Source organism: Chanodichthys erythropterus, chromosome 6 (genome assembly GCF_024489055.1).
Source record: "Chanodichthys erythropterus isolate Z2021 chromosome 6, ASM2448905v1, whole genome shotgun sequence".
In the NCBI taxonomy this organism is placed as follows: domain Eukaryota; kingdom Metazoa; phylum Chordata; class Actinopteri; order Cypriniformes; family Xenocyprididae; genus Chanodichthys; species Chanodichthys erythropterus.
The window spans coordinates 35,255,414-35,278,565 of NC_090226.1; the positions used below are offsets into that span (position 1 = coordinate 35,255,414).

The 23,152-nt window shown below is 37.6% G+C and overlaps 1 protein-coding gene across 3 annotated transcripts in view; it reads right to left on the reverse strand.

Annotated features, from left to right (window-relative positions):
* vgll4b (vestigial-like family member 4b) overlaps positions 1–23,152 on the reverse strand; it is a 45,691-nt gene that overhangs the window by 22,402 nt on the left and 137 nt on the right. Inside the window, exon 2 of one of the 3 annotated variants that reach the window (XM_067388788.1) lies at positions 22,468–22,544. In XM_067388788.1, the coding sequence (XP_067244889.1) occupies positions 22,468–22,531 (64 nt within the window). In that variant the 5' untranslated portion in view covers positions 22,532–22,544. Of the gene's footprint in view, positions 1–2,060; positions 2,404–22,467; positions 22,828–23,152 lie in introns of those variants that run through there. The other 2 variants (XM_067388786.1, XM_067388787.1) reach the window with 2 other exon arrangements.

A 23,152-nucleotide genomic window follows, 5' to 3' on the forward strand; every position in this document is an offset into this window, starting at 1 on the left:
GTCTCTTGTGCTCATTAAGGCTGCATTTATTTCATAATAAATACAGAAAAACAATTATATTGTGAAATATTATTACAATTTAAAATAATGGTTTTCTATTTGAATATACTTTATAATGTCTGTGATATAATGGATTTCTATTTTAATATATGTTCAAATATAATTTATATCCAGTAATCAAAGCTGAATTTTCAGCATCATTACTCCAGTCTTCAGTGTCACATGATCCTTCAGAAATCATTCTGATATGACGATTTATTATCAGTGTTGGAAACAGTTGTGCTGCTTAATATTATTATATAATCCGTGATCCTTTTTCAGGATTCTTTGATGAATAAAAAGTTAAAAAAAAAATATCAGCATTTTTTTTTTAAATAGAAATCTTTTGTAACAATATACACTACTGTTCAAAAGTTTGGGGTCAGATTTTTTTTTTTCCTTCATTTTTTTGAAAGAAATTAATACTTTTATTCAGCAAGGATGTGTTAAATTGATAGTGATTTATAAAGATTTATATGTTAGACAAGATTCCTATTTTGAATAAATGCTGTTCTTTTTAACTTATCAATGAATCCTGAAAAAAGTATCACAGGTTCCAAAAAAATATTAAGCAGCTGTTTCAACATTGATAATAAACCATTATATTTAAAATGATCTCTGAAGGATCATGTGACACTGAAGACTGGAGTAATGATGCTGAAAATTCAGCTTTGATCACAGAAATAAATTATATTATAAAGTATATTAAAATAGAAAACCATTACTTTAAATTGTAATAATATTTCACAATATTATTGTTTTTTCTGTATTTATTATGAAATAAATGTAGCCTTAATGAGCAGAAGAGACTTCGTTCAAAAACATTAAAAATAGTAATGTTTCCAAACTTTTGACTGGTGGTGTATATTTATGTAAAAATTTAAACAATTATTCTTACCTGTATGTATAAAAATATATAAAAGAATAAGTTAGCATACTCAATTTTATTGCATTTTAAATTATTTAAAAAAAAAAATATTGCTGAGAAATGGGCAAAACCTAGAGAGTGACAGTTTAAAAAATTACGTAATTAGTCTTTGATATGGCATAAGTAGATTTTTTGTTGTAAATATCTGACATGATTGTTACACTGAATGACATTTTAGTGGGTGCCTTCTGTAAATCATGGTAAAAATGTATATTTAATTTCTGCTCAGAAAAAAAAAAAATTAAACAAGACCCATTCTGATTTACTGAAAAACAACAATTCACAGCTGTATTACATTTATGCTTGAAAACCCTTTTTCGTCTTTGACCCACATAATTGCTGGTGCAATTTAATGGCTTTTAAAACACTTGCATTTAATTAAACTTTGTTGTTACAATGATAAACAATCCAACCATTACCCTAAAACATAACTAACCCTACCTTTACACCTGAACCAAACCTCAAACTTATTAGCAGTAAATGTGGGATTTTTGTATGTATTTAGTGTTAGTACACAGTAGTTAAGGTGTAAATAGTTTGAGCAAAATCCTGAATATAATATTCATGAGACAATCTGCACAAAAATCACAAATAAGTGGCTAAAAAAAGCTGAAATACAAACATTGATATTAAAAAAATTGAATAAGTGTTTATATTTGGTTCTATAAATGTTTCTACTTTCTTTCAAGTGTTTAACCACTTTTAACACACACACACACACTAATATATATAATTACATAAACACATAATTAGAGCTAAATGCTGTTTTAGACATGAAATAGCGCTGGGAAGTTAGCAACACGTCTGCTGCTGTTGTTTTTCAGGATGTAAAAACACTTTTTTCCCCTTTGAACAAACTAATTCAAAGCTTCTTCGGTCATTCTTCAGAAACATATAATCTTCTGAGAGTAAACATCAACATTAGAAGTAAACAAGCCTCGTGAAAATCGCCTGAAATACAGAAAAATCAGCGCGCGGAGAGCGCGTGAAAGTGCAGCTCGGCTCGGTGACGTCACGGGCGTCCGTTATTTTCACTGACAAAATACTTCATTTCATTCAGCATAAAGTCCTAAAGTGAGTGTTGAAATCTTACCTTCGTAGCACAGGATGCCAATGTTGTTGTTCATTTTGTCCAAGTACTGGTAGTTCAACAGGTCCATTTTGGTAAAAAGCATTTATGGACTTTTTAGTCGCAGAAAAGCAGCTTCTTTTCCTCTCGTCAGGAGCGCGTGTAAAGGCCCAGCCTTTAACTTCAAACAGAGCGAAAATAACTAGTTTAACCCGACCTGCTTGAGTACCTAACGAGCAGAAGCACTCTAACGCGAGTTTAAAGAAACTTTAAGGAGTTTTAGCGTGTGAAAAGAGTTGTATTTGAGGACAAAGGGTCGCGCCAGTTCTCCTCACAGCCCGCTGTAAGTCGACTGCACTGACACGCACGCGCAACCTGTGATCGCTATGAGTCCGGTGCGCGCGCTCTCGCGCTCCTCTGCGCGCGCCGCCTCCTCACACGGCACGCTCGCCAAATCCCGCGAGAGTTCCCCCTCCCAAACGCATGGGAATCGGTACTACATGTAATGGGGGAGGAGGAGGAGAAATGTACAAAACAAAGAAAAGTTACTATGGAAAGTCATTTTTAAGTAACTATTTAATGGATTTCCAGATGTTTGTTATGAAATTTGTTTCTGAATAGACATTTTTACTAATTAAAATTGACAAGAAGCTTTTATTCTACTAGTAAGTACTTGTCTAATGTAAGCAGCTATTCCTTTTTACTATTTACTAGTAGCTACTAAGGTTTTAGGTCATTTTAAAACAGTTACTTAAAAAATGAAAATAACTAATCTTTATGGATCCACATCTGTATTAAATCTTAAAATGAACAACATTGTCATTTTTGTATGCTATTGGCACAATAAGTCACTTACTATAGTTATTATAAAACATAAAACACACACTGACAGAACAAAACTTCCATACATATGGTTTAATGCAGAGCTAAACTCAAGACCGCATGACACTGTGACACTCTGCTGCCCTCTGCTGTGCAGCAAGAGCTGGTGACTCAAACTGATTTAGAGGACTGCTGCTTAACAGGGGTGCAACATTTTCTGGAAACTTTCCATGGGAATTAATGGGAATAAACAAGGAATTTGCAAAATTACAGGTTAGCCTATAAAAGGGTACTTAAATGTAGTTTAAAAAAAAAAAAAAAAAAAACATCTTGCAGCATAATTTTGATTACAACAACCAGATTTCATGCAATTTCAGTTGAATTTTTACCCTGCACATTTCTCAATCACATTCACACAGCACACTAATGACTGCAGGGATTTTGAGGACACACCCCTGCACTCCATAACATACACATTTGATCAAAAATACAGAATAAAAACAGTAATATTGTGAAATATAACTACAATTTTAAAATAATGGGTTTCTATTTTAATATATGTTAAAATATAATTTATTCCTGTGATCAAAGCTGATTTTTCAGCATCATTACTCCAGTCTTCAGTGTCACATGATCCTTCAGAAATCATTCGGATATGATGATTTATTATCAATGTTGGAAACAGTTGTGCTGCGCAATATTATTTATAAGCTGTGATACTTTTTTCAGGATTCATTGATGAATAAAAATTGAAAGAACAGCATTTATTTAAAATAGAAATCTTTTGTAACAATATACACTAGCGTTCAAAAGTTTGGGGTCAGTAATTTTCTTTTTCTTTATTTTTTGAAAGAAATTAATACTTTTATTCAGCACGAATGTGTGAAATTGATAAAAAGTAATATTAGAGTGATATTGTTAGAAAAGATTTAGATTTTGAATAAATGCTGTTATTTTTAACTTTTATTCCTCAATGAATCCTGAAAAAAGTATCACAGGTTCCAAAAAATACTGTTTTCAACACTGATAATAACTGAGCATCAAATCATCATATCAGAATGATTTCTGAAGGATTATGTGACACTGAAATAAATAACATTTGCGGCAATAAAAATATATTTATTTTACATATTTACTAAATTAGAATGAAATGAATGCGAAAAAATAACTTATTTCATGTTATGACCAAACAAAATGTTTATATTTATGTTTGTATGCAATGCATTTTATATAAATATTACAAATTCCTGCAAATTACTGTTAAGTTTCCAAATTGGAATATTTTCTAAAATTCCCCAGGTTAAGTTTTCGTGGAAATTTACCAGAAACTTTCCGCCCCTTTGCAACCCTACTGCTTAATGAATAAAACCTCCATGTTATCAGAACAACAACCATGTTATTATCTGGCTCAAAAGTGGACATTAGAGCTCACATTTCTAAATATATATATAATCTAAAAAGATATTGAGAGATGATCTTGAGTTACAGGCATGCCAACTCCAGGGGAAAACAACACGAAAAGAGCTTTTCTCCACTGGTATATAATGCAACAAGGACTGCTAAAGACAACAGAATGTAATAGACTGTCCAATCTCTGTGTAAAAAAATAAAATAATGATGCTGCCATCTTTATGAAGTCATTTTCTCTACCTGTAATTTGTCTCTAAATCTCAGGTGAAAATTATAAAATAGTGGATTACTCCATAAATATTCATTTAATATTTTGGCTTTCATCACTGTTAATGTCTTTCTTCACACAAAAGAAACAAAAAACAAACAAACCAAAAAAAAAAAAACATATACACACATACGCACACATATTATATATATATATATTATATATATTAAATACAATTATAGCTGGGGAAGTTTCTAAAGCTTGATTGATATTAAACTTCTTCTCGGCTGCACAATGAGACTTTTGCATGGAAGATTGCTTAGATCTGTTTTTCCTTTCATAAATGTAAATCATTTCTTTCTTCCATTGATTGAACTTGATTCTGCATGTTAACGATGTTCAATCAGATTGTTAGTTTTACCTCTTCCTCATTCTCAACTTGAAGCAAAAGAGCGGCACACCTTACCCCACTCCCCCTACAGCCAGTTAACCTTTAACAGAGCGCTGGATTCCCAAGAATTCCTGGAGAGCCGAAGGCGTTATTCAAAGCGTTCATTGCAGCGTCCTCTCCAGCCGGGGATTACAGGTCCGTTCACTGGTTACCGCACTCGTCTTTACTCGGACTCGCTCGATACCAAAGGAAAACGCTTCTCACTGGGTTTGAGGAGGCACTGTCTCATATTTCACACACTCGACACACAACGGCCCAGCCGAGGCTGAACAGAGAGTGGCGTGATCCATTGTGTCCAGATATCTGAGGGGCATAAAACACTGTACGCTCCGACAGGAGCCGGGTGAACAGCTGCTCAGTCGAATCTACTCGAGAGTTCAGGAGTCACACTGTGTTCCAGTGAGCTTGGCTGGAAGGAAATAAGAGCAATTTTATATTTTACGTGTCTAAATTATGGGTCCATTTCTCACAAATCTAGCATAGGATATCAGAAGACGTGGAATACAGTGCTCTAGTTGTATGAACTACTGTTGAGCTGCTTTAATTGTGTTTTTGATCCTTTATGAGTGCGACTGATCAGCAGGAGCTTGGAGCAAAAAATATAAATCATGGTTAAAGTGAAAATGTAAAAGTATCAATTGCAACATTACATTCACATCTGCTCGCGCTGCACCAAACATTTGTTTTTAGGTGTTGTTTTTGCAGCGTTGAGGATTCTAACCAATCACAGACGTGTCTGTTGAGTGCTTGACCAATCAAAAACATTCATCCATTCTACCATGTAAACCGTTTCATTGATTATAACAGGAGTTTTTGTGAGAACCTGCCTAAAATCCAAACTTAACAACTAATACCTTACTAACTATTAATAAGCAGTAATTAGGAGTTTATTGAGGCAAAAGTCATAGTTAACAGTGAGAATTGGACCCTAAACTAAAGTTTGGTTTAACTTGAAGAAATTGTGACAGAAACATATTAATATTGTAAAGCAGGATGTATTTTACTTTTTAAGGTAATACTAATATTACTACTAATAAAATGATTTGACTAACTTTATTTTAAGGAATAACTGCACAAATTTTCTTCCATGTTTTAATTTTAACAGTAAACCCCTGTTGTGCAGGTTTGTTTAATTCTCATTTTATTAAAAGATTCATTCAATTGATCCTTCATCTGATTACCAGAAAAATTAAAATACACAATGCAGAATTTCTGAAAATTATTGTTATTATTGTAAAAAATAATAATAAATTAAGTTGTTTTCATGAATTTACTTGATTAAACATGCTTTTTGATTATTAACATTTAATTAAACCATTAAAATGGGATCCAGAAAAATTAAAACCGAAAGCACAGAATTTGGTAAAAAATAAAATATTAAAAATAAAATATTTCATAGAGCCCTAATAAATTTAATTTTAATTAAACTTAACAAATTGTTATAAATGTCATGATTTTAACTTTTATTAATACATTTTTAATTTAACCATTACAATGGAATCCAGAAAAACTGAAATGGAAAAAAACAGATTTCATGAGGCCCCACTAAAGCGATTTTTGGCCTGTGTCTCACCTCATATCTAGTGCCCATGAAACAGGAAGTCCTGATTGTTCCTGATCACTAAGGTCAACTTTAAAACAATGGGAAAATACTCCAGTTACATTTCTGCTTATTAGAGTTTGTAGGGGTGCCAATAATTTTGGCTCACATATTTTGGAGAAAACCATATTAATTTCATTTATTTTTTGTGTAAATAACTTTTTATGAATATTCAAAATATTCACAAAAACCTTATTTTATATTCATATTTTATAAGAGAAATGGCAAAAACAAACTTTCACAGTCAGCTTTGCTCATTTTTAAGAGTGTCAATATAAGTTGTCTGATAAATGACGGTAATGTCTGATTGAACCAGTAGAGAGGATTGTGTTAGGAGTTTGTTAAATCTGAGGCAGGCGGTAATGCTCTTCAAATGGCCACTTTGTTGAAACCATCTTGAGTAATGAAGCTAAGATGATTAATTCTTACACAAGCCTGATGTGTTTTTCTCCCCCTGTGAGCATCAGATTATATCAGACTGTAAATGATCCCGGCGCTCCCTCAAATCTGGCCTGATTCAGCTTCATGAAGTATAATCATAAGCTGGGATGCGCAGGGATAATCAGGGCGTTCTACAGCCTCTCTGTCTCCAGGATCAGATTAAACAAGTCGAGTCGATGTTCAAACACATAATCGCCCTCAAGACTCTGTCATATTTGACTAATGAGCCACTTTCATGCCATTGATTCATTAAAAACAGAGTTAAATCCAAGGCATAATCAGTCGCAGGCTGTAATTTGAGATCAACATCATGCCAACAGTGGCATTACTTAGAAGTTCACTCAAAATGAATCTCTTATCATTCACTCGCCCTCATACAACAGTGAGAAACTGCTAAAAACTTGACACCAGTTCAGTTCACATTCACAACATTGACATTGTTACTGAACTGAATTAACACTGAACTGAATCAAATCAACACTGAACTGAATCAAATCAACACTGAACTGAATCAACTGAACTGAACTGATGAAGAAACAGACTGAAATTAAAATCATTATTTACTTAAACTTGACACCAGCTCAGCCAGTCACATTCACATTTGCAACATCAGGCTTGTTCGAGATGCACTGGCGCTGCACAGACCGATCAACGTATGACAAAGTACCGCAAGAGCGATTCAAAAGCATAGGGAGTCATTTGCTCTCCAATCACTCTTGCGGTACTTTAATGTCATACGCCGATCAGTCTGTGCAGCGCCGATGCATCTCAAACAAGCCTATCGACATTGTTACTGATCTGAATCAAGAATGAAGTAAACTGAATCAACAGTGAGCTGAACTGAATCAATAAGAACTGAATAAACACTAAACTAATCTGATTCTACATTGAACTGAACTGATTTAACACTGAGGTAATCTGAATTAACATAGAACTGAAATCAACCCTGAACTGAAATCAACAGTGAAGTGAACTGAATCAACAGTGAGCTGAACTGAATCAACAATGAGCTGAACTGAATCAACACTGAACTGAACTAATCTGAAATAACATTGAACTGAATCAACAGTGAACTGAAATCAACCCTGAACTGAATCAACACTGAACTGAATCAACAGTGAGCTGAACTGAATCAATGAGCTGAACTGAATCAACACTGAACTGAACTAATCTGAATAAACACTGAACTGAATCAACACTGAACTCAACTGATTTAACACTGAACTAATCTGAATTAACAATGAACTGAAATCAACCCTGAACTGAACTAATCTGAAATAACATTGAACTGAATCAACACTGAACTGAATCAACAGTGAGCTGAACTGAATCAGTGAGCTGAACTGAATCAATGAGCTGAACTGAATCAATGAGCTGAACTGAATCAATGAGCTGAACTGAATCAATGAGCTGAACTGAATCAATGAGCTGAACTGAATCAATGAGCTGAACTGAATCAATGAGCTGAACTGAATCAACACTGAACTGAACTAATCTGAATAAACACTGAACTGAATCAACAGTGAACTGAACTGATTTAACACTGAAGTAATCTGAATTAACAATGAACTGAAATCAACCCTGAACTGAATCAACAGTGAAGTGAACCGAATCAACAGTGAGCTGAACTGAATCAACACTGAACTGAACTAATCTGAATTAACACTGAACTGAATCAACACTGAACTGAACTGATTTAACACTGACGTAATCTGAATCAACAGTGAACTGAAAATCAACCCTAAACTGAATCAACACTGAACTGAATCAACAGTGAGCTGAACTGAATCAATGAGCTGAACTGAATCAACACTGAACTGAACTAATCTGAATAAACACTGAACTGAATCAACAGTGAACTCAACTGATTTAACACTGAAGTAATCTGAATTAACAATGAACTGAAATCAACCCTGAACTGAATCAACACTGAACTGAACTAATCTGAAATAACATTGAACTGAATCAACAGTGAACTGAAATCAACCCTGAACTGAATCAACAGTGAGCTGAATCAACAGTGAGCTGAACTGAATCAATGAGCTGAACTGAATCAATGAGCTGAACTGAATCAATGAGCTGAACTGAATCAATGAGCTGAACTGAATCAACACTGAACTGAACTAATCTGAATAAACACTGAACTGAATCAACAGTGAACTGAACTGAATCAACACTGAACTCAACTGATTTAACACTGAAGTAATCTGAATTAACAATGAACTGAAATCAACCCTGAACTGAATCAACAGTGAAGTGAACCGAATCAACAGTGAGCTGAACTGAATCAACACTGAACTGAACTAATCTGAATTAACACTGAACTGAACTGATTTAACACTGACGTAATCTGAATCAACAGTGAACTGAAAATCAACCCTGAACTGAATCAACAGTGAAGTGAACTGAATCAATAATGAACTAAATCAACAGTGAGCTGAACTGAATCAACACCGAACTGAACTGAACTAATCTGAATTAACACTGAACTGAATCAACAGTGAAGTGAACTGAATCAATAATGAATTGAATCAACACTAAACTGAACTGATTCAACACTGAACTGAATCAACAATGAAGTGAACTGAATCAACACTAAACTTGAACTGAATCAATACTGAATACTGAATCTCTACTGTCTTCTGTAGAGCCGCTTTACAGCGAATTTAAAATGTGTCTTATGTTTGATGAAGTCTGCATCACTGATTCTGTGAAATGAATCTCTATCGTATAAAGTTTGAGATTCAGACACATGGAGAATCATTATGATACTTTTACTGTGATTGACAGCCTCCACACGGGGACTAACTGCATTCAAACAGAATCCAGCACCGTTTCCTTGGTGCTTTTATTTTGGCTGAACTTCTCCTTTAAGTGATGTCATGACAGACACTGGCTGACGCAGGTGCGAGGAACACGTGTGGCGCTGGCGTTTCTAGGGGACGCTGTATTGTTCTAGTTGTTTTGGAAAGGAAAGCAGATCCGCCCCGCTGTACAGCGAGCGCTGCTCCAACATGATCCTCTGATCCACGCGTAACGTGAGCGTTTCACTGCTGTCGATCTGTTCCACTCACACGCTCTCCAAACCGCCAGAAGTTCAGCAACAGATACTGGATCAACTTTCAACAGTTTATAAAAGTACTGCTCACACTTTTTAAGTGTCTTTAGTACGAAGCACCTGACACAATGCACTTATTAATATCTGCATGTCGCTCTGCACTACTCGCAGGTTGCTGTAGAGGCCGCTATTGAGCTTAAGATACCAGCAAATTTAAAGGTTTAGAGCTGCGGAATAAATGCACCGTAACTGAAGTTACATGAACATACTTTAAATGTAACACCGTAAACATGTGCGTACATGTAACAATGTGCTAAATCATGCTAGCAATGTGTTAAATCATGTTAGCAATGTGTTAAAACAGGCTAATTCATGTTAGCAACATACTAAACACGCTAACAACAGGCTAATGTATGCTAGAAAGTGTAATAATGTTAATGTGGCAAAAAATGCTAGTAACGTTACACGTTAATTTATGCCAGCAATGTGATTTACATGCTAATTTACATGCTAGCAAAGTGTTAAATCGCGTTAACATTGTTTTAAAACATGTTAGCAATGTGTTAAAACATGCTAATTCATGCTAGCAATGTATTAAGAATGTTAACAACAAGCTAATGTATGTTAACAAAGTGATAAATAATGCTAACAATGCGGTAAAACATGTAAGCAATGTGCTAAAACATGTTAGCAAAATGCTAATTTATGCTAGCAAAACATTAAATCATGTTAATGTGCTAAAACATGTTAGCAACATGCTAATTTATGCTAGCAAAACATTAAATCATGTTAATGTGCTAAAACATGTTAGCAAAATTCTAATTGATTTTAGCAATATGTTAAAACATGCTAATTCATGTTAGCAATGTGCTAAAACATGTTACCAACATGCTAATTTATGCTAGCAAAACGTAACATCGTTAACAATGTGTTAAAACATGTTAGCAAAATGCTAATTGATGTTAACAAAATACTAAAACATGTTAGGAAATGCCAATTCATGTTAGCAATGTGTTGAAACATGCTAATTCATGTTAGCAACATGCTCATTCAGTTTTAACAATGTGTAAAAACATTATTTTCTCTGAGTAAAACCTTCAAACTTCAAGGTTTTATTTTTCAGGATTCTTTGATAAAGTTCAAAAGAACAGCATTTATTTGAAACAGAATCTTTTGTAACATTATAAATGACTGTACAAAAAAAACCTTTAGGGTGAAGTTTGTTTAAAATACACAAATAATGCCATTGATGATGATGACAGACACAACAGCAAACCAGCATGACAACAATTCACCACAGAAGCGTACAAGAAACCAGCAGCACCAATGATGGACCATTTCAATTGCTTATATTTCAATGCTTGATTCAATCTGAACTGTGAGATTGACGTCTGGACCGTTTCTGCCAGACTAGAAACATCAAGCCACACCCTAGAAACCATGCAGCAAGACCTGAAACCTTTGGGAAGCAAAGCTGAGGTCTCTGGCCTGGAAGAAAAGCAGTGTGTTTTTGGTGCAAACCCAGTTCAGCCCAACAACACCCAGGTGGCGAACGTCAAACACAGAAAATCCTTGAGCACAAATGTTCCATTTCCAGCAGGACAATAAGCAAAACTGAAGAAACGTCTTGGGAAACAAAAGAAGGCCAGAACTGAGGAATGTCTCAAACACAGACCAGACCCGAACCAAACGGTGCAATGAGCCGAAAACTCTTTCCATCTGACGGGGTGGAGCTGGAGTAAACGTGCAGTGAACATTCAGAGTCATACTGAAGGCGTTCAATATTATCAAATGGACATCTGTGAAGAGCATGTTTACCACAGTGTAGAAAACAATCAAGAATATCATGTTGGGTCTATCTTAATTAGTGCCCTGTCATGCTTTTTTCACATATGACCTTTCATACAGTGTGTGATTGAGCTGTTTGTGAATGTAAAAGATCTGCAAAGATTCAAAGTTTTTGTCTCCCAAAAGAAAGAAGTGATTCTGATCTGAAACAAGTCATCATTAATTGAGTCTCACTTCCTGCTCGTAGGTTTGTAACTAATTTGCATAATGCACACCTCTGCTCTTGATTGGCTGAACAGCGTCTCTTTGCCCCGCCCTCAATCACTGTAGTTGTATCTGAGACTGGAAGAGTTTGGTTCGTGTCGTTCATGTCGAGAAGACGCTGTTTTCTGCTGAGATTGATACGGTAAAACCGACGCCGTCGTTACTGTTCGTATCACTGCGAGATTCAGATATGATAATGAGCGTTTGGTTTCTGACCAATCACAGCAGAGCAGCTCTCAGAAAGGCGGGGTTTAGAGAGACCGAATCCTTGATGGAAGCGTTTCAGACACTGAGAGAAAAGAGCTGATGCTGCAGTGGATATTATGAGAGAATTAAAGTGTTTTTGATCCTGGATGAATGTGAACCTGTTGTAGGAGACGAGAAACAACATTACAAACCTTTAAAACAGCATAAATGGTGCACTTTAATTCAGTGTATGCAACACAGTCTGCAAAGACTTTTCACTGTTAAATCGAAATATTGCACAGAAGTCCTCTTTAATCTGAGACCCCGCTGTTCTCAAACACGTGTCGCGAATAACCCCAAACACACACACACACACACACACACACACACACACACACACACACACACACACACACACACACACACCCGCCCTGCATTCCTGACGCTTCATGTGCTGAGCAGCTCCTGGTCTCCAAGATACAGTGAGACAGCTGCGCCGCGACCCCTCTGACCTCCGCTGCTCTCACGGCCCAGTCATTCCTCATCTGCCTCACACTGTGTGTGTTTGCTTTTCTGGGATTCAGGGAATTAGGAGGGACTCAAACTGTTCAAGTCATTATGAAACAGAAGTTGCGGTGGTCTTCTCTATTGTGTCGTATATCCGAGTGAAACGCTTTGCAAGCAAGAACAAATGTAGGGCGGGGCTTGATTTTGTCTGTGGGGAATTGATTGGATGGTTGTGGTTTGCTATTGGTGGATCTCATGTGAGTGACAGGTTGCCCCGCCCTCATCATCAGAGAAGAGATGATGCAAGAGGAAGATATTCTGATTCAACATGAATTGAACAATAATGATGGTCATTTGTGCTCCATAAACACAAATGCTTCTTACAAGGTAATTTTAGTGCACATTTATGACCTCTGAAACATCAGCCTAGAGGAAGAATTAACAATGTCCTTGTATCGGTTTCAGTGTCTCTAACAGCAGCAGATCATCTGCCATCCACACTAGAACTAAACATACTTCTGTCTAGTCCATGATTAACAAACGACCTTTACAAGGTGAAATATTAACAAACCTAATAAGTAATATACGTACACACTACAAAACTTTTGGACACACTTGACTGAACTTTTGAGTCTCAGGATGTTTTGAACTAATGCTGGAAAGACTCACTTTGATCTTGTAGAGAAATACAAATTGTCTGAATTTTTATATTTTCCCCACATTCACATTATTTCACAGTTTTCATGTCTTTACTCTTAGTCTAAAATGAGGATAAACTGATGCAATAAAGCTTAAGTACGTGTCCAAACTCTTGACCGGACACTTGAGAACATCTCACACGCTCTCCTGACTTCACTGTCACCAGACACCAATCCCTCCAGAACAATAAACACGGGAAATCAAGACAGGAGCGAAACAAGTGCTCTGAGATGTGTTACATCACACTATTTCCAGTTGCATGTGTGCAGGACAGGGATCAGTATCTCAGCATGTTTACTCACACACTGATAAATACAGTGAACATGGAACAGATTAAACAGATTCACACCCTTAAAATCTGATTCGGGTCAAACTGCTCAAAACAAAGCTGAAATGAGCATCAATATCAAAACACTCCATGCAAATCACAATATGACTGCACACTTCACGGCGGTTTAGAGGTTAGTGATCATGGTGGAACAACAACCAACATTTTGAACCATTAATGTGGTGACAACAGCAGAATTTGGTTAAAGGCAGTTAACTAGTGATCTATTAAAGTCTTTCCGTGTATGAGAGCTTTCAGAATATGGGATTGTTCTTCACAGAAGAAAATGAGTGAAAAGTAGTAATGATCCCAAATAAAGCCTTCATTAAAAGCTTCAGACTTTTTGTTATATTGAAACATGATAGAATATAAGTTCATTTTTTGCAGTGCAAAACATGTTTTAGCGTTGGTTTCTAGGGTGTTAGCTACTAAAACCCTAATATTTTTTATTACAAATGTGGGAAACAACTGAATTCCACTGTCATTAGGTCACTTTAATTTTCTCCCAAATTCTGCTTAATGATTTATGAATGCTGCTGGTGAAGTTCATGCGAGACGGCAGATGCTGAAAACACCGCGAGCGTCACGCGTCATGCACACAGAACATTTCAGCGACATGACCAACTAGATCTAGTCTAATGGTACATTTGCAATACTAAAAATGTAAACGTTTGTGTACAGATGACAAAGTTGTCAAAACAATCCCCGTTCACACAGATCCGTGAAAACGACTAAAATCGCTGTATTCTGCTGCCAGGCCAGTAGATGGCGATGTCAATTTGTAAAGAAACACTATGCAGCTATAGACTCAACATGTAATATGCATTAGGGTTGCACGGTGTACCGGTACTACGGTAGTATCGCGATACTAAAGCTTCAAAATACTGGCGATGCCATTGTATTTTTTAAACGGTAGTATCGTCAGTACCGTAAGGAATGTTGTATGTGTGGCAGGTACACTTCAATTGAACATGCATGCCTGCAAAAACATTACAAGAGACTGCCGTTGACTGTCTGCTGTGCCCTGTGTAGTAAATGCTCTATAAAATTAGCGCCTTATTGTTTCCTGATGCTTCAGTTAAATTTGCAATGAGATAAAGTTGCGCTTGTACGTTGTTGTTCGCAGTGCATTTTATCTGGAGAAAGGGTCTGAAATTCACTTAATTAACATCATAAAATCTTTATATAAGACTGAATTCTTTTTTCAGTTTTATTCAGTTTTTCCAATGCTCATTTGACCACTTCTGGAAAAGATTAAATAGTTTGTTTCTAGAAACATCTTTGCGAACACGATTCAGACAAATGCAATTCCATTCATCAATAAGTTATAGCGGGTTTGCACTCGGTTCTTATCAGTCATATCAATCGTGATTTTATAATTATAAATGTATTATATGTTTTAATATACATACTGCTCTCCAGTCAGGGTTAGATATTTCAAGATAGGCTGGCAAAAATGCTCCTGATAGTTTGTGACACGAGCAACAGCGCTGTTTTTGTTTCGTTTCTAAATGAATCTGTTATTGAACAAATTGGGCGAGTCACTGACTCACTAATCCATTCATTAAGACAGTCATTTGCTTCGTTCCTGAATGAATCAGCCGTTTTGAACAAATCGGTTGAATGATTCATTGACTTAATCATTAACACTTGCTGCCACCTACTGGCGACTTTAGTCTCCCATCTAAAAGTAGGCCTATTCTATCATTTTTTACCATCTAAAAGTAGGTCTATCATTTTTATTTCTATATTCAGATTTTTATATTAAAACAGCTCAAACATGCATTTTAGTCTGGGACTAGCTTTAACCTGGTCTGTGAAACTGACAAAAAATGGGTCAAAAATTAAAATGTTGAAATTCCTATTAGCATTACATGTTTTTCTATTAAAAAACAGCATAAAAGACTATATCCGTATGTATTGTATTGCTTAAGTGCATTTATTCAGCGATCACAAATATAGTCAAGATCATGTTTAGATTTATTACAGAGAAGGTTTGATGGCAGATTTAGCATGCACATGGTCGCCAGATTGCTAAATTAAGTAAAACACCAGGCAGAAAATGTATCCTTGTAACAGTAAAGCTCTGATTGGGGATTTAAACTCTTGACATCTGGCAACCGCAAGCATGAAAGCTCTTAGATGAGGCATAATATTTTGTCTCCTGTTAAAGAGGTTTTGGTAAAGTTTTTATTTTTTCATGTGTGTTTTTACTTGCATGTTGATATAGTCAAAGTTATCCTTTAATAACCTCGACATCGTCTCGTCTTAGTCATGAAAAAAAAAAGGCATTTTTCCTCATAGATTTTGTTAAGGAAATTAACACTACTCTGGAAAAGCCTTCCTGATATTGTTCGGGCTCAGACACATTAAAAGCATCTCTTTATCCAAGCATTTACATAATGCTTCTAATAAACTTACAATGATTATATCAGATGAACTGGTACCAAATACACACCATCATATTTTATCTAAAGTGCTATGATCAGCAGATACACTAGTTCTGCTTTTGCTTCTCTGTTTCTACCTCAGGAGTAACTACAGATTGAACCAGCTCCAGTTTGGATGATTTCAGGCAACGTTGAGGACTACAGATGATGGCAACTTCCAATCGACGACATTCAATATTGTAATATTTTCCTTATATTGTAATCATTACAACCACAAGATCTGCTGTCTGCTTAACTGAAAACATGTTAACTAACCACATACCATGCACTATATCACAGCTGTAAATCACTGCCATGTGGATTTTTCTCTGACACACTCATCTCTGACTGATGACAGAACTGTTACAAGCATTTCCTGTAAAGCTGCTTTGAAGCAAATTATATTGCTCTGAATTGAATATTGATTTTAAGATTTTACTAGACTTCTGGTACTAGTCCTTTCTTTCTGAAGACAACAGCTTGTGTGCCTCAACAACAATTATATGTGGCCCACTTCAGTGACCTTTAACCTCTGACCCAAAACCTCAGGTTCAAGCATGTGTGCTGCTGAAATGAGCAGAGGGCCCCTGCTGGAGCCATTTACTGACACAAAACCAGTGAAAACGCTGTTTTTCATCATCAGACAGACACTTATATTTCAACCGTATGTATTGATTTAACTCTTTTAATAAGGATGCAATGTCTTATTAAAGCTCTTATCCATTATTTTGTAAAACATAGTTCTTTCTCAGACAGTTAGAAGGCATTAATAATCAAACACAAAGCAAGTGGACACAAACAATATGAATGAAGGGTCATTTTGTTCTCCAGCACACATGCGAACACTCGAAGGAACGGGACGGGCAGCTGAAGGAGCTACAGCAGATAAAGGAGAGCCGTTCTTTGAGTCTATTAACACACAGACCGGCCCGATCAATGAACTTCAAGTGTTTGTACTCTCAGAAACTCCACAGACTTTTCTTAAAACTTATTTTTCATTCTTAAAAGTTAGGCTACTGATGCTTAGAGCGTTGCTATGGTGTTGTGGATGGTTGCCAGGGCATTAATGTGCAGTTGCTAAGGTGCTCCGAGTATTATGTTACTATGCAGTTGTTAGGGTGTTATAGGTGGTTTCCAGTGTGTTTCTATGCAGTTGCTAGGGTGTTGTAGGTGGTTCCCAGGGTGTTGCTAAGCATTTGCTAAGGTGTTTGGAGCAGTGTGTTACTCTGAGGTTGCTAGGGTGTTGTGGGTGATTCCCAGGGTGTTGCTATGCAGTTGCTAGGGTGTTGTAGGTGGTTTCCATGGTGTTGTGGGTGGTTCCCAGGGTGTTGCCATGCAGTTTCTAGGGTGTTGTGGGTGGTTCCTAGGGTATTGATAAGCGTTGCTAAGAGGTTGCTAGGTTGTTGATGGAGGTGTTTTGCTATGCAGTTGCTAGATTTTTTGGAGAGGATTTTAGTGCGTTTCAGTGCAGTTGCTAGAGGGTTGTGGGTGGTTCCCAGGGTGTTGCTATGCAGTTTCTAGGGTGTTGTGGGTGGTTCCTAGGGTATTGATAAGCATTGCTTAGGCAGTGCGTTGCTAAGAGGTTGCTAGGTTGTTGATGGGGGTGTTGCTATGCAGTTGCTAGATTTTTTGAGAGGATTTTAGTGTGTTTCAGTGCAGTTGCTAGGGGGTTGTGGGTGGTTGCCAAGGCCCAGATAAAGTTACTAATGTGCTTTGAGTGGGTTTTAGTGTATTTAAATGCAGTTGCTAGGGTGTTGTGGATGGTTTCCAGGGTATTGATATGTGGTTGCTAAGGTGTTTGGAGTAGTTCATTACTATGCAGTTGCTAGGGTGGTGCAGGTGATTCCCAGAGAGTTGCTATGTAGTCACAAAGGTGTTTTGAGCAGTGTGTTACTATAAGGTTGCTAGGGTGTTGTGGATGGTTGCCATTGCTATATGTGGTTGCTAAGGTGCTCTGATCATTGTGTTACAATGAGTTTGCCAGTGTGTTATCGGTGGTTCCCAGGGTGTTGCTATGAAGTTGCTAAGATGTTTTAAGATTTGAGTGTTTTAGTGCAGTTGCTAGGGGGGTTTAGGTGGGGTTAGATCGCTGATACACAGTTACTAAGGTACTCTGAGTCGGCTTTAGTGCGTTTCTATGCAGGTGCTAGGGGTTTTTTTAGTGCAGTTTCAACAATGTTGTGAGAGGTTGGCAGGGCATTGCTATGCAGTTGCTAGGGTGCTGTGGATAGTTCCCAGGGTGTTGCTATGCATCTACTAGGGTGCTGTAGGTGGTTGCTAGGGCAAAATCATTTTCAAAAAAACTTTCATTAATTAGAAAAAAACAAAACTTGAACCATCCATGTGATATCAACAGATGTCCTTACTCTGACAGAACACTCTCTGAATGAAGGCCAGCAACACAGAACCAAGATCCTCAACAATAGGACTGCAGAGTAATTATTGACTCGACTCCTCAGCGTGAAAGGCGTCCGTGTGTTTGGGCATTCCACAGAACAATAACAAAGAAATATCAGTCTTTCATTAAGAGGAAAGAAAAATGGCCCAGGGACTCAAAGGTCAACTTCCTGTTTGGATCCTGTTTGGACTGCAGGTGCAAGTATGAATGACGGCACAGCCAACACAAACACATGAGAGCCACGGACGTCTGCTATCGTCTGACCCACCTCCTGTTGGCAAGCAGCATTCAACGAAACTAAACTTGAGACGTGTACTACACTTCTGCAGCATGTTCAAGAGATGTGTGTGGTCATGATGCTAAGATATTAGACAAATTAGACAAAAAATCCTATAACAGAAAAGCCTCACTGATTGCATTGAGAAGAAAAATATATGCATGATAGATAAAACTATTTTTATTGACAAAGTTATTAAAAGTTAGGATCATTGAAAAAAAAAAAAATTGGCTCTGTACAAATGGAGTCTTTCTAGAAGATCTGGTCTGGATGAGTTCTCTGCCTTGAGAAACCGCATTACTTTAGAAGAGTTTCATTGCTGGTAAAACCATGAAGTGTTTGTCTAGTGCAGTTCTGAACACAGCGTAATTGGGCTGTTTTGCCTCGAGCATGCAGCTGAATGCAAGCCGTCACCTGACCCAGGCTCACAAAGACAGCCACACCTTCCATGTAATTGTGCAATCCCATCTCTATACTGAAGTAAGTCGTAGCTTGCAAGGCCATGCGTCAGGGCCAAACGTGCGCCTGCGTGAGTCAACGGCTCTGCCTTGAAGTGTTCCTGCAAGTGAGAACAATTCCAAAGGCTTGCAATAAATGCTAGGAGGAGCTAGCAGCGCCAGCACCATGTGAAAACAGGTCAGGCGCATTGTGAGGGGACAAAGGCAACGACATGACATCAGCCCTGCGCAAAACAAAAACACAGCAGGGGGGAGGAAGAGGAACAACAGCGATCCCAAGCTTCTCCAGATGCACGTTCGCGGTCTTTGGAGCAACCCATGCGAGAACTTTGCTTTGACATCATGACCCACTTTCCCTTCCCGTTCAGTTTTAATTCGGATTCACAACAGGTTCAGAAGGCTTTAGAGGATAGTTCAAGCAAGCTCAAGTGAATCAGAATATCTTCTCTTCCTCTTGCATCATCTCTTCTCTGATGATGAGGGCGGGGCAACCTGTCACTCATATCGGATCCACCAATAGCAAACCACAACCATCCAATCAGTTCCCCACAGACAAAATCAAGCCCCGCCCTACATTTGTTCTTGTTTGAGAAGCGTTTCACTCGTCACAATAGAGAAGAAAAGACCAGTACAACTTCCCTATTAAAGGGTTAGTTCACCCAAAAATAATGTCATTAATTACTCTCCCTCATGTCGTTCCACACCCGTAAGATTATAAAGCCACGAGAATATTTTTGGTGCGCCAAAAAAACTAAATAACGACTTATTTAGTGATGGCCGATTTCAAAACACTGCTTCAGGAAGCTTCGGAGCGTTATGAATCTTTTGTGTCGAATCATGATTCGGAGCGCCAATATTCTCGTGGCTTTATAATATTAATATTGAACCACTGTACTCACATGAACTGATTTAAATATGTTTTTAGTACATTAATGGATCTTGAGAGAGGAAATGTCATTGCTCAGGCCTCACTGAGCCGTCGGATTTCATCAAAAATATCTTAATTTGTGTTCTGAAGATGAACGAAGGTCTTACGGGTGTGGAACGTCATGAGGGAGAGTAATTAATGAGAATATTTTCATTTTTGGGTGAACTAACCCTTTAATGATGACTTTAAAATAATTTCTACTACCTCAGCTAGGGTTGTCAAAAGTACCGACTTCGGTACCAAGTCGTGAGGATAACAGCGTTTCCCTCGTGCATTTTGACAGCTGTTGAGTGGATTCTTAAACACCTCTGATTGGCCATTGCATTCACATGCTCAACAGATATGTCTGTGATTGGCTACAATGCATCAAAAGCTGGGTTTCCATCAAAACATGAAGCAAATCTTTTTCACAACAAAAAAAAAAAAGTTAATTAGGTGCATTTTCATCAAGTTGATAGAGCGTTTCCACCTCTCATTATTCGCATTAACTCTTTTTCAAACAAGTCAAAAACCACCTCAAGTGAGCATAAAAACTATTTTGCAAATTAAGGGAACTCGTTTCTGATGCGATACTTCAAAATGCACATAAAAACTGGGTGATGGAAACATAGCTAAAGGTGTCTATTTACGACATGTTTTTGAAGTGTTGATCACTGTAGCCAATCACAGACGTATCTGTTGAGTGCATGAACACAATGGCCAATCAGAAGTGTTTAAGAATCCGCTCAACAGCGCTCAAAATGCTAGAGGGAAACACTGGTATTGTCACATTTTTAAACTTTCAGTACCTAATCCCAGTTTATACACAATTAGAAGCCGTTCGTAGTTCAGTTTCACTGTGAGGTTTTTGCTCCATTTGTTTGAGCAGATGAACACAGTAACCAATGACCCGATGACTGTTCAGTTTAGTCATTTTTAGGTGGACGTTTCTAACCAAGTCCTGCCACGTCGATGCAAGCCCAGCAGAGCAACCCCGAACAGACCGCTGTAACATGTAGATGTTGCACAATGAATTCCAGTAGCACTAAATGCCTTCTGAGTAGGATTTGATGGTGCTTAATCTAGGAAGGAATTTCTGATGGAAAACACAGCAGCGTGTTCAGGACATGACCACACACGGCCTGGCCGAGGAGAGCAGCACGGTTCTTCTCAAAGTCTTACTCTTTCATCATACATCAGTGCATTGAGCTGAAACCAACAGCCGTGAACGATTGAGAGAGACAGCTGAAGACATTCACTCAACACAGACACAGATATAAGGGTTCGTTCACCCAAACATTAAAACTCTCATTAATTACTCACCCTCATACACCCGTAAGACCTTCATTCATCTTCAGAACACAAATTAAGATATTTTTGATGAAATCTGAGAGGTGACTCATCCATAGCCAGCAATATAAATCAACACTTTCAAGGTCCAGAAAGGTACTAAAGACATCGTTAAAACAGTCATGTGACTGCAGTGGATCAACCTTAATGTTATGAAGAGACGAGAATACTTTTGTGCGCAAAAACAAAACAAAAATAACGACTTTATTCAACAATCTCTTCTCTTCTTTGTCATTATCTTACGCAGGTGACGCAGTAACACAGTGAAGCTTCTGTGTTTACGTCCGAATGCCGGCTCAGTATTGGCCAAAGCTGGTCACGTGATCAGCACGACACATGCGTGTGATGCTGACGCAGGAGCCGGCCAATAATGAGTCGGCGTTCTGACGATGAACCTGGACGTACACAATGTATGAGAATGACACAGAAGAGAAGAGATTGTTGAATAAAGTGGTTGTTTTTGCGTAAGTATTCTCGTCTCTTCATAACATTAAGGTTGATCCACTGCAGTCACATGACTGTTTTAACGATGTCTTTAGTTCCTTTCTTGACCTTGAAAGTGTTGATTATATTGCTGATATAATCAGATTTCATCAAAAATATCTTAATTTGTGTTCTGAAGATGAACGAAGGTCTGGAACGACATGAGGGAGAGTAATTTTATTTTAGGGTGAACTAACCCTTTAAAGCCATCAGCCTCACTTATGGAAACTTTCATGGACACTTTCACACTGGGAAAAGAACGCACAAATAATCCACATCTCAGAGATTTCATCAATGAAATACAGCGGTTAGAAGACCAAAATAAAACCACAGGTGATGCATATCGATCATCCAAACAAACACTCACGTTTCTCATCGTCTTGATGCACTAAAGATGCTGCTCTCGACAAAACATCCAAAGGCGTTTCCATCCTGGTCCAGACCCTGAGCATATGGAAAAGCAGATGGTTAAACTCAGATAACGTGTTTTCATGGTGTCGCAGTCAGGAGCTCGCTAGTATTTGGGAATCTCTTTGCCACGATCCACATGTTTTCTCATGGATTCCCAGAATAAACAGTGCAAACATGTGGGGCGCGCTCTTCCCACACTTAACATTCCAGAGAGCGCATTCCAGAGCTCCAAACACAGCTGAGCGACTCCCAACTTCACAACTGGAATTCAAACTTATGGAATGCGGTTCAAAATGAATTCGTGCGCGTTGTGGACGCGCGTCGACGCAACAGAACTAGAACGCGACGCTGTTTTTGTATCAACCGCGCGCGCGTTTCGTTAATAAAGGTTGCGGCGCTGTCGCGTCGCGTCGCCTCATTTTAAGCGTGAGGAAGTTTTACTATCCATGCTTTCCCGTTAATTATTAATGTGGAAACTGCGTCAACTCCCTTTAATTCAACAGAAAGCGTAACGCGTGCTGTCTTCGACGGAGCTCTTGATTATGATTCCTGCTCCAGAAATGATCATAAACTCCATAATATTATCCCTATCGTACATGTGCAGTGTTGCATATGTTAAAGAACAAAGTCGAGTGAACTAC